The 12,909-nt window shown below is 39.0% G+C and overlaps 1 protein-coding gene across 1 annotated transcript in view; it reads right to left on the bottom strand.

The window, feature by feature from the left end:
* Positions 1-7,884: 7,884 nt before the first annotated feature.
* The window catches only part of Zfc3h1 (zinc finger C3H1-type containing), a 51,306-nt gene continuing 46,281 nt past the window's right edge, over positions 7,885-12,909 (bottom strand). Inside the window, exons 29-35 of the mRNA XM_048418808.3 lie at positions 12,645-12,749; positions 12,355-12,520; positions 11,331-11,431; positions 9,894-9,995; positions 9,214-9,253; positions 8,892-8,954; positions 7,885-8,763 (exon numbers count right to left, since the gene is read on the bottom strand). Coding sequence (XP_048274765.3) covers positions 8,626-8,763; positions 8,892-8,954; positions 9,214-9,253; positions 9,894-9,995; positions 11,331-11,431; positions 12,355-12,520; positions 12,645-12,749 — 715 coding nt within the window. The 3' untranslated portion in view covers positions 7,885-8,625. The remainder of the gene's footprint in view (positions 8,764-8,891; positions 8,955-9,213; positions 9,254-9,893; positions 9,996-11,330; positions 11,432-12,354; positions 12,521-12,644; positions 12,750-12,909) is intronic.

Consider the following 12,909-nt stretch of genomic DNA (forward strand, 5'->3'; position numbering starts at 1 on the left):
GTCAGTTTTTCCTTACGAACAGTTTTAGACTATACCACACTGGTGATGTAAACACTGGAATTTATGTTCCTGATAATTGGAAGGGGCACATCTCATATAGCTGCTCCTCAGTATGCACAGGGTATTAGTTATGTCTGTATAATGGAAATTATGACAAGAAATATAAAGCCTGAGCTTTACATTTTTGTTTTTGGCTTTTTACAGTAGGGAAATTCACGACATAGCCCAGGTTGGCCTTTAACTTACAGCAATCCTCCTGCCTCCACCTCCTGCTGGGACTACAGGTGTATGGCACTATTCCCAGCTTGATGCATTTTCTAAAAGTATTCTCGGTCACTTGAATCCATAGGGGCTGAGAACATACAACAGTGGCTAATAGGATAGTAAACCTAAAGGACTATGAGCTGGACCTGCTTAAATTCAGGTATCATTTTTATTTACTTCTAAGTGAAGGCATGAGAATGCCATGGTGTGTGTGTTTGGGGGGGGGGGACGGGGTGGACAGAGCAACTTCCAAGCATCAGTTTTATTCCTCCCATGTGGGTCCCAAGGATTGAATTTAGGTCTCCAGGCTTGGTGTCCAGAGGCTTTTCACCTGCTGAATCATCTTCAAGTCTGTATTTCTATTATCCTGATGTCATAGGTCCAAACCACACGAGCCATGTTCTAATCGCTAGCACATTCCATTCCCTATGCTGGAAAATGTCCAACAGAATCCTGTTGTCATCTCTTTGCGGGTTACCTCATTCATCACCATTTTGCTTTCAAGCCTTTATTGGAACTTTTTTTTTTGACAAATTAAAAGTTTGAGACAGGATCATACTATGTAACCCTGATTGGCCTACAACTCCCCATGTAGGCCAGTTTGCCTTGAACTTAAGAGCTCTGCTTGCCTAGGTCCTGAGATTAAGTGTGCACCATCATGCCAAGCCCAGTCCAGACCACTAAATCAATTCACTTTCTACCTGGTCTCTAGGTCTTCTTAGAGACTTCTGCAGAAGTTTGTTTTTGTTTTGTTGTTTGTTTGGGGTTTTGGCAATAGGTTTTGATTGTCTCTGCAAACAACTGTGGCTGTCCTCGAACTTGCTCTGTAGACCAAGGTAGCCTCAAACTCACAGAAATCCATTTGTCTCTGCCTCCCGAGTGCTGGGATTAAAGGCGTGATCCACCACCAGCTGGCCGTCTATAGAAGTATGAAAAGCTCTGCGCCTTTTCAGTATTGTCTCACATATCTAAGTATGTACTTCTGTTTCCCATCCTTACACACTTCTAAGTTCAATGTAGTTTTTCCTTCAAACACTTTCTATGACTGCAACAATGTATTCCGTCTTCTGTCCTCAATTTGCTACATTCTTTAGGCAGTCCCGTAATTGCTGAGCTAAATGGAGTTAACCCATTGTGCTTGCAGAGGACAAAAGCAACATCGAATCTCAGAAACTCAGGAAAAGGAATGTTGTGTGAAGAAAAATATCAAAACTTGAAGGTGGGGGTGGGGGTAGGAGTGAGGTGTTTCAGGTTGAGAATTCAAGTGTCACCATAACTTGTCTCCTCTCAATTCTGCCTCTTCTCCTGGAAGGCTCTAACAGCATGCTGTTGAGGCTAACAGTTGTCATGGTTTGAATTATTTACAATTTTTGTTACCCAATTTGCATGTGTAAAGTGGAGATTACAATATTTATATGGTTATAAGAATTTTAACCTTAGCAAGTGAAACAGAGACAGGGTTTCTCTGTAGCTTTGTGGCCTGTTCTGGAACTAGCTCTTGTATGTCAGGCTGGCCTCGAACTCAGAGAGATCTGCCTGCCTCTGCCTCCCGAGTGCTGGGATAAAAATCACCTGGCAACCACAAGTATTTTTATTAAATGCCCTATGACCATCTAAGTTTGAAATTTGTGTTTTTACCTTTCTTGTTCCAAACTAAAGAGTTACAGAAAATTGTAAAGGAAGGAATTCTATTGGTCCACTGTCTTTAGAACTAGTGACACAAACTTCAGTACAGTCCTAATTCATGGTGATATGGTAACAGTGGCATCGTAGAGGTACTCCGAACATGTACTATTCATACTTGGGCTTTTGTCTTTAAAGCACCTTAAAAAATTATGTGCAGCTCACAGAGAAGTAGCCAAGGGATTTTTTTCTGAATAACAGGAAAAAAAAAAAAGCAGAAGTTGCGTTGAACTTCTGTGTAATGCTCGAGACAGGGTTTGTTGTTTTTCTTACCTGCTAAACCAAATGTTAAGAAAAGGACAGAATCATTAGGATCAACAACTCCCAGTGGTGTACAGTTCAACAGAGCCACATTGGTCAAGGGTTCTCTTAAAGAGCTGGAAGGTCCTCAGTTTCCATGTTGATGCAACCAGTAGGGCCCCATGGGGCTTGACAGGACCGTAAGGTTTAATCCCAATCCCCATTTCAGCCTTCTTGCCATGTATCCATGTGCAAGACTATAGCAAACATATTTGGTAGCTCTTTGGGAATAGAACTCATACAGGACTGAACAGATCAGAACTGTCTTGCTCTGTGATTATGACATCTTCCTGTCACATGCCCGTGTGTCAACCACATTTGGTAGGTCTTTGGGAACAGTTCCAGTCAGGTTTGGCATAATTGTCATACCTGGCCGGGGAGGCGGGCATGGCATTGTTCTTAAATGTGCCTTCAGCACCAACATTATATAAGTTTCTTGTCTGATGAGGGCATTTTTATGATTTCTACTTGTAAGCTTAAATTGGTCAATCCTGCCATGCATTTCATAGGCAATGCCAATAAAAGTATAAAGTTTGACTGGCTACTTACTCTCTTAATTACCGGTTATTGAATTAAGATGTCTTAGTCCCCTAAGATATTATACCACATAAACTAGTCTAGTCAACACACTGGTAATTTAGATGGTAAGAGGATTTTTTTTTTAAAAATCAACCCTCTTTGACTTAAAAACCTAAGGTCAAAAGTAACTTTAATAGAGGTTTGCATGTTGGGAAGAAGCCATGGAACACATACAGGTTTCTAGGTGCTCTTTTGCAATGCTGGAGGTAAAACCCAGGGCTTCAAGTAAGTTAGGCAAGTGTTCGGCACTGAGCTGTATCCCACACCCCAAGGCCTCTAATGTATTTATTTCTCAGAGCCACTAAATCACACTTATGTTTGAGATTGAGAGTACTAAAATTAGGACCATGGGATGCAAACTGTTACAGTGTTCCTGCTCATTCAAAATGCTATTTGTGGCTTACATTTTTTAAAGATAATTTCTATGATACGACCTTTTAACACCCCGAATGTATGTACACAAATTTGAAATCTGTGCCCTGGCAATGCTGATGCATGCATGGGTAGCCCGTATATTGGGTTGCACGGCCTAACTTGATGAGGATGACTGACCAGGTCTCTTCTTCAATGTAAGTACAAACGTTTTCCTATTTTACAGATATGGATGTGAAAAAGAAACAAGAAGCAATGAAGTAGGCCATCATTATGGAGCTGGCAGAGGGCAGTCTTACTTAATACCTAGATCTTCCTACATAGGTGCTTCCCCCATCTCAGCTTCTCACACACACCCACTCTTCCACTTCCCTGGAGCTCTGAGTCTCCACCTAAGCCAGCATGGAATGCCAGCTCCACCCCCAGGCAGTCTCTTGATTGATGATTTGCCAAGCTGAGTGTGTTTCAGCCTTAGCAGAGATGCCCTGATTATCTCCACTAATACAAACAGACCAACAGCCATCTATCACTCAGCAACTTCAAGCTGTGGGCTAGCCATCTTCAGAAGACCGACTTCACTAAGTAAGAATATGTACATGACTCAGCTTGTTTAATTGACCAAACAATGTAAAGCCACCTTTGTTCAGCTGACTTGATAATCAGCCTGAAGCATTCAGATTACCAACTTAAAAGGGAGCCTGAAGTATAAACTCTTTAAAGTTGGTGTTTTTTAATTTGGATTTAGGCTTTTACTTAACTCACTGAAGATGGCCCTTGCAGATATATTTTTATATACTTAGGATGGATAGCCTTTACTATTTACTAAGTGGTACACAAACTTTAAAATATAACTGACTCATATATTCTATATGTTTTATTTAGTTAAGCCTTGCCTTTGAAAAGGAAGAAAATACCTGAGCCACCAGCAGTTAAGACATTCACATAACTGAGGGCCAGTTACACTGACCTCAGACAGCGCAGAACCTGCTTTGCTGGTGAAACCATTACAGCACATAGGCCAAGCTTGTGCCATTTTGTTCAACAGAATTACTTTTTTTCTGGACTTGTTTAATTTCGAACTGATTGAAGGCATTTCTGATACTATGCTAAATGTCATTTGGAAAACTCATTTAAAAGTATTGAAAACAAATCTGGGTAGTTCACTCATAAAATCATGGCTCTTAAGGCTTACTGGAAAACAACTGTGTAGCTTCCAATGGACTGAAATAGTTCTTTGCATGTTGTATGTACTAAGAAATGCCGACAGTAGCATTTATTCAGGCATTATATAACAAATTGGCGGTGTGAGGAACAAAGCAAGTAGGAGCGTTTTTGTTTTAACAAGGTACCTACCTCAAGAGGACACCTTTCTGTGGCATTCCCACACCCTCCAAGTTGAAAATGAACCTAAACAAAGGTAGAGAAGCTCTTCTAAGATGTTGCTTCCTTTTGAGATGGGTCTACGTACCCCAGGATGGCCAGGAGCTCACAACGCTCCTGCCTCGTCCTCCTGATCGTGGTGCAGCACTAGATGGTTCCCAGGTAATTTTTTCTTTTTCACTTGTTTAATGTACATGTTTCTAAAGACATGCAAACCCTCATATAGCTCAGGTTTTAATGGCACAGCATATCCCGAAGTAACAATGGCTTTCATTATTCCTCCTTCATGAGATGTAATAAATGACTTCCACCCAGGAAGCTTCTCCCAAATAAAGCTCAGAGCTGCTCTGGGACGTTTCCTTGGTATATTCTTTTCTGCTTTTGTTCAACTCTAAGTACAGCAACATCTGTATTCACCTCTGAATTTAGCCCATATCATAAACAGATTCTAGAAAGAAAATATGCCCAACTCTGTTCTGAAAACTCTGGAGTCATGAAATGAACGTATAGACACATCTATTTTCCTATCCGAGAAAGACAGAGGCTGTACTTAGATGAAAGCACTGCAGCCAGCTCAAAGGGGTCATAAGGCGGAAGTCTCTCCACACTCACCACAGACACCTTAGTGGAACAGTGCACAAAGGCACTAACCATGGCTACAGAGACTTGTGTGTGTGAGTGGAAAGAGTGCAAGGTGAGCAGCCAAACCTCGGCTGCTCAGGGCCCCCTCCATAGTGAAATGCACAACTGAAGAAGACTTGCAGAAAGGACACTGGGTGGCATATGAGAGGGGAGGAAGAGGAAAGGGAATTTAGTTATTCATAGGCATAACCCTCAAACAGTAAAGGTGACTAAATGCATAGCTTGCCTTTTTCCCCCACTCCTGTTAACACACAAATATGGCCCTGCTTTGTAGTCCACCTCCATGTTCCTACCTTTTCAAAGCCCTAAATAAATATTTGAACTATAATCTCCAATAAAGTCCCTCTGTATGTGTTGTCAGTCTCAATCACCTTTTGCTTGTCTGCAGAGCGCCTCTAACTCTTAGATGTTGCACCTGGAGATTCTTGCTTACTTTATGATGTGGGTTTATATGCCCTTTCATTGAAAGCAAACCGCCCTAGATAATCCAGTGAGAAAAATGTTACAAGGTCCACTTTCCGTTAAAAGACAAATAAAAATATTAAGCTGTTCTCTAAAATGAGGAAAAACATAAAAATTCAAGGTAATCTACTACTGCGTTTCTTGGATCACAGATAAGTCAGTCCCATAACACAAAATGTCCCTTTGTGTCTTTCTCCAGACAACGCAGAGGATGCAGGAGAATGCAGTTCTTGCTGATTCTCTCTAATGATTTGATCACAGAACATGTTATCTACTTCAATTTTAAGCTCAAATTTTATTTAGCTATTGCTGAAAGCGTTTCATTCTTAAAAAAGTAACTGAATATTGAAAGAACAGGAATCTTATCCGTAAGGAATATTTGCTATTTTTGCTAAAGTGAGTTTGTGGATGGCAGAAAAAGGCCAACCTAAGAGATGTGTCATTAGGAGGGGCAGGGAGCACCCACTGGCAACCACAGCACTTGGAAGCAGAGATGGGAAAACTGCCACAAGTGTGCGGCTAGCCTGGTTGAATATAGTGACTTCCAGGCCAGCCTGGGTCACACAGTGACACTCTGTCTTTAAAACCTAGGAGGGAAAGAGGCAATATTAGATACCTTTATGGTTTAGCAATTTGGCAACTGATTAAAAAAAAAAGAAAAAAAAAAACAAATATTCCTATATGGCATTTGAATGGTAAACCCTGAGGTTGCTACAATGTACACACATGTACATCCTTCATAGATGGTATCCAGAATTTCATGCACAACATAAGTAGAGCTCTGCATGCAACAATTCAAAAAGACATAAGTATGTGTGTGTGTGCAGAAAATAGCGATTGTGAAAAGAACCACTAACACACATACAATCAAAATTAAAAACAAACAAACAAACAAAAGCCACAAAAATATGGGAGCTGGAAAGATTGATTAGCAGTTAAAAGCCCTGGCTGCTCTTAATGGGTTCCTGAATTTGGTTCCCAGCACCCACTTGGAGATTCATAACCATCCATATCTCCAGTTCCATATCCTCTTCTAGACTCTGAGGACACTGCATGCGCACTGAGCACAGACATATGTGGGCAAAACACCCATACACATAAGATAAAACTAAGAAAAAAAAATAAAGCTTAAAACTTGGTCCTTCTAAAAACTTGAGACGGTTCAATTACAACTGCTAAATTATTAAGAAAACAGATGGGAAAAAATTGTGAGCATACTTTGGATGGAGAAAGGTGCATACTTCTGCATGTATGTAGAACAGAAGACAATTCATGTACTTGTGTACTTCGTTCTGGGGATTAAACTCGGGTTGTTAGCTTCACTCAGGCTGCAATTTACCTGAAGAAATTCTGATGAAATATAATTTGCTAAGCATGTAACCATAATTTTCAAATAACCAGGGCAATAAGAAATATTTAAATACATACAGTAGAAGGGTACCCCTTTAGGATTTCTATCTTCCAACCAAATTTCTTTGGTTTTAGAAACAAAAACAAAAGCTGCTGTTTTGCTTTTTGGTTAAATGAAAGACACTAGACAAATGGGTTCCAGTCCTGACCTAGCCAAACAGCATGAGCTAGCAAATTATGTGTCACCTTGTAGGCACACAGTGATTCTTCAAAACACAGGTTTTATTTTGAGTAATCATGACACAAACATAAGGCTGTATCAATCTGCCTGTCATGTAGGAAGTTCCACTCTGCCTCCCACGGTGGGCTGCACACAGCTGGCTCTGAGGCCACATTTAAAGTGCTGTGCTGGTCAGGGCTATTCTGGCAAAGCACAAACAGCTCAGAAAGCCACCAAGAGTGGGTTCTCTTTACAATGGAGTATTTAACAGAAGCAAGCAGCTTTCTAGGTAGCTAACTCAAACTACAACTAAGTTTCTGAGAACACAGAGATTAATGGTAGTACAAACCTACCTGTTCCCTGCTCTCGAGACAGAACACCCGTCTTCACTAATTACAAAGCCACTCACTGTCTCGTTTTGTTTCACTCTTGTTCTAAATGGGAAAGGCACTGGAGAGGAAGAAAGTGGTGTCATGGGAAACAACCCTATCTCCTACTTCAACCTTTTCCCACCAGAGTGAAAGGTGAATAAAGACAGCGACATGTTTAGAAAGTTAACTTATATTAAAATAGTTTGTATGTAAACAATTTAATACTACAGAGTAGTATTTCAATACAAAGCAGTTCAAATATTAACTTCTTTAAACTGTTAAACTTTATTATAAATTAATTTCTTTACAAAAAAATTGCACATAGTATTTGACCACTCTTAGGTTCTGATGCATGGCATTTGCAATGGTTTCTTTAAATCTTCAAGTTAAACAGTCTCGGCAAGGAGTCCAGAGCGTGGGAAGGGCAATCAACAACCCTGCTAGAACACTCAAGTGCAACTAGCAGACTTGGGGCCATGGCAGTACACTTTCCTTAAGATAGACTGCTTACGTTTGAAACCCTGAAATGAAGAATCTCAGAGATTTTAAGAGGAGGAACTAAAAGGGACTGCCTGCTTCTTTACTGTAAACACGGCCCTGGAAACTAAATCCCAAACAAGAATCTCTCAGGCATCAGAGAGCGTCAAGTGGACCAGGAATAGCACAACATAAAGGTAGGGAAAGTAAAAAACAAAACCAAAAACAAAGTAAAATGAAAATAAAAGTCAGTCGTTTTGAGGAGCTATACTTACGTACATGATGTTAGAGAATCTGGCAGGGCCCAGAAGCAGGCCAAACAGGAAGTTCATTTATCCATTCCAAGAGTGTCATTCATGTTCATTGCTTCCGGTTTTAAAGATAGGATATTGTAGGGAACTTGATATGATCAAGAATGCTTGTCTGCCTTACACAGACCTTAGCCAGGGATCAGCCTAATCTTGAAGAATCATTCGAATAATTTTGGCAATTAGTAAAGGGCTTAGAACTGACTGCACCCAGTGTTCAGTGATTCTTGCTTTCTGTTTTGTTACTGTTTAAATTTAAGAGCTCATTTAGGCTGACTCCAATTTCTTGGCACTTGGAAACTAGTTTTCTCAGGTTATCAGTTTTACCTCCTTCTGATGCTTCAAACAAGAGTTGCTGTAAAAGACAGGGAAGCGGAGAAGTAAGAGACAGCTAGGGCTGAGCATTTACCACATCAATGGATATGGCACATGCAGAAAATTTATAGGAAAACGTCAAGATAAAATAAAAGATAAAAGCATTACATCTTTCCACAGTGAGGCACAAAGAGGTAACTTCTGCAAGGCTCTCTGATATAAACGGTGGACCTATAAGATAGACAGACACACTGTCATCAGAAAACACCATGGACAACATCTTTACAATCCTGTCCACTTCAAGGTAGAACTTTACAGTATACTAAAATTCAAGTCAAAAATGCTTGTCTTGGGCTTTAGAGATTCCAAGTAGAGTTCTTAGAATGCTAACTTCTATCTTTAATCCTTTTAAAGCGAAAGGCCGAAAAAGGGCAGAACAGCTAAATGGAAAAACGTGGTCCGTCTGATAATTCAATAACAGATGGCTTACCTCTCTTTGTCCCTTTAGAACAATCTCAGCAGCAATGGCTCTAAGGGAAAAAAGGAATATAGAAAAGGGGGGAAATTTTTATATATCTTCAAACAAAATGAAACACCACCACTGGCAGAATACTGAATGTGGGAATCTGAGTACAAAACTTCCTGAAAGTAACAGGCTAAACTTCCAAGGAGTGTAACCTATAGTAAAAAGAAAAATTCAACAATTTTTATCAACTTTACAAGAATAAAACAGACCAGTGTTTTTGAACATGAATAAGATTCATGGGGGGTGGGGGGATAAATACAACTCAAAACTAGTTAAGATTAAAACAAAACAAAAGCCTGGCACTAACACCTTTAAAATAAGAAATAAACCAGACTATAACAGGGAATACCCTACAATTTAAAGATGGCCCTAAAGTGTAATAACAATACTGTATTATTAGATATTTAAATGTTTATTAAATATTGAAATAATGTCCTTATTATTACTTCTTTTAAGATTATAGAGGCAGTTGTTAATAAGTTTACTCACTTAGGTATTAAAACTATAGCAAGTGCCCCAAACAACTCTATATTAGGTCTGCCTACAGGATGGGGGGAAAGATGCTATTTCAGATTTACCTGTCTGGAGCAACCCTTACAAATAAAAGCATAGCTATAAAAACATGTACATGATTGTTGCATTACATTTTCCAGGTGGCCAGGCATGTTGGAATATTATATGTAAACATCTTGGCTTGAAGTTTCAGAATCTGAACATTGCTTTCTTCCCATTCGTGCTGAAGTAGCCTGTAAAGTACATTCAGGAAAATGAACAAAGCATTCATTCAAAGTGTAGGGCACCCCAAATACGCTCTATGACAGAATATATGAAGGTGCAAACATTGGTCAATGAAATCCTATTAGAGACATTCAGCAAATATTTATAGAATGTCTCTTATGACAACTGTCCCAGGATCAGAATGTGCTAACTACTGTTCTACGGTTATCTTCAACAACAAAAGGCTCATGTACTCCTGCAGAAAACAAAAGCAATCTCATTATATAACTTTCAACTCAATAACTAATGCAATCTTTAAAAATATTTTTCCTTCATAGAGCAAATATTTAATATTGAATATTTCTGGGACTAAAATGGAAATATAATGGCTATGTTAAGTTCTTATTCTCATGGCAAGGGAGTAACAGGGATAACCACAGGAAGAATGCACCACAACAGAGACTGTGGTTTACCAGCAACTAAACTACCTATGCTCTAAAACGCTTATCATAATAGACACTAGATACAAACAGAAACAAAATACAACCATATTTTCTACTTCACATGCTTATCAAAGATAATTTTCTTTATCTAAATGTCCACTATTAGCTTCTGAAGATTAACATGGATGGTATGAAATTTAATTATTAGCCACGAACAATAATAGCTAATTTTCTTAAAAGTTTAACTCTTTGGATTATTTTTCAGATATATATATATATGCATCACAGTATGGAGAACACACTTTAAAACACAAGAGAATATCCAAACAGCACTTTAGGTATCTTACAAACTGTAGAAGCAGCTATATGGTAAGTCACAGTCAAGCCAGCAGATGTCTACACACGGAAAGGTTAAGTACTCCATAAAAATTACAAGCTTGTTTTTGAAAGTAAACTCAAGGTTTACCCTGACAGAGCAGAGCAATGCATGGTGTTCTGAAATTTTCTGACTCTAACAGAGCATAGGAAAACCCAGGGCAGTGCTTAAATAGGGTTTGAAAGCTTAACTTTAGGAATCTTGATTTTATGTCACCAATCTATGAGAATCCATTACCTGCTAAGTATTTGAATAACTGCCATGAAAATCTCTTCATATTCCTCTACCATATAAAAACAGGCCTACTGCTTTAAAAACGCATATTCTAATGATAAATGGTATGTTTATAATCTACAGTTCTCTGAAATGACCAGATTTTCACATTGGCTTTTGTATGAATAACTAAATATGATTTCACAATTCTGAGATAAAGTAGTATGTATCCATGAGGAAAGGGGAGAACCACATAGTCTTATCAAGTTTTCAAGAATAATTTCATATGGAAGGGCCTATACTACTGATCTGAGAACCAAAATTTTTCTTACCTCAGTGCAAGTCGAGAATTAGTTGGCATAACAGAGCAAAAGCGTTCCAAGGTTTTGGAATGCTGAGTCTTTGGAACACAGCTCAAATAAAAGAAAATAACCTGTGAAGGTTGAGGGAGGGAGTGAGTATCAACTACAGAGCAGAATCTAGCTACTGTATGTATTTCAATGAAAAAGTCGTTAAGACACAAATGTACAAATTATAATGTATGATTAATTACCATTAATTATACTAGCCACTTTCTAACTACAAATTAGAGACAAAGCACTGACAGGAAGCCAGGAGTCTAGTTTTCTGTCCTGAGTCTACCTTTACTCGCTGGGCTGCTGGGCAAGTCAAGAGGGCTAACTGTACTTGCCACATGCTGCTCCTGGAACCCCTGTGAGAAAACACGACTTAATGTCCATGTAGTGTTATAGTCTCTGGGATAAAGAATGGCACAGAAGCACAACATACAGTAACTAGTTATTCTGATCAGTGCAGAACCATCCTATGGGGTGAGATGGGGTGAGAGTTATCTAAGTCTACCGCGAACTTTGGTAAGTAGGAGCTTTGGAGTGCATTATATTGACTGAAATGAGACTGAAAGAGAAAAAAGCACTTTGGTCCATCACCTATAACATACCACTGTGAGTCCATCATTAATCAGGTTTTACTATTATAAATGTAAACAACACCTCTTTCCTATAAAAGACCCTTTGTGAATGTATCGTTAATCAGACTTTACTATTATAAATGTAATCAGCTCCTCGTTTTCAGCTTTCTTATGCCCTGTAGCTGCATTTGCTTGACAGAACTTAGCAAATAGATCAGCAACAATGGATACACTGACTCTATGGGGCCTAACAGGGCACCCTTTCCTGGCCTTGGAAGCATAAAGAATTGATGACAGGAATGACCGCGAATGTTAGGACAGTGGTCCCAGCAAAAGCTCTTCATATAAAGCAGTAGTTCTGCTTTGCTGTTATTGCTCAATTTTCTTTGTTATATACAAACATCTAAAGGAAAAAATTAAATTCTTACCCGATTATGAAATTCATAGTTGGACCAGTAATCAGCACTGCTAAAAGGGATGGGGTATCGGGCAGGGACAGTAACCAAACATCTATTCACTAAGTCAGTAAAAAATTTGAATTCTTGGACTTTGTTTCTGGATCCAGCAGCTCTATTATTGGCAAAGACAAGATAACTGCCAAAAGAAAAACATTTTACTTTAGAATAATTAAGCCAGTAACTCACCAAAAAGCTGATCACCCTTTTCCCCACCATAGGATTAGTCTAAAAATCCCATCCATAAAAGGAACTAAACTTACTCCATCCAAATCTTCTGCACTATATCAGACCTCATGGCCACCCCCAATGCTGCCTCATACGCTTCTATTGTCTCTTTAATACTTGATTGAAGAGGATGACAAAGGCTATAAGGAATGAAGAAAAATGTTCACAGTTTGACTCTGTTAGGTTACAGAATGACAATGTACACTTAAACATCACAGATAATATTACAGTAAAGTCTACTTGCTTTTGTCTTGTAAATAACCAGCCTTGGCATCTCTTTAAATTTGCTTCAGTGAGGCT

The sequence above is a fragment of the Myodes glareolus genome, chromosome 26, assembly GCF_982192425.1.
Source record: "Myodes glareolus chromosome 26, mMyoGla1.1, whole genome shotgun sequence".
NCBI lineage: Eukaryota > Metazoa > Chordata > Mammalia > Rodentia > Cricetidae > Myodes > Myodes glareolus.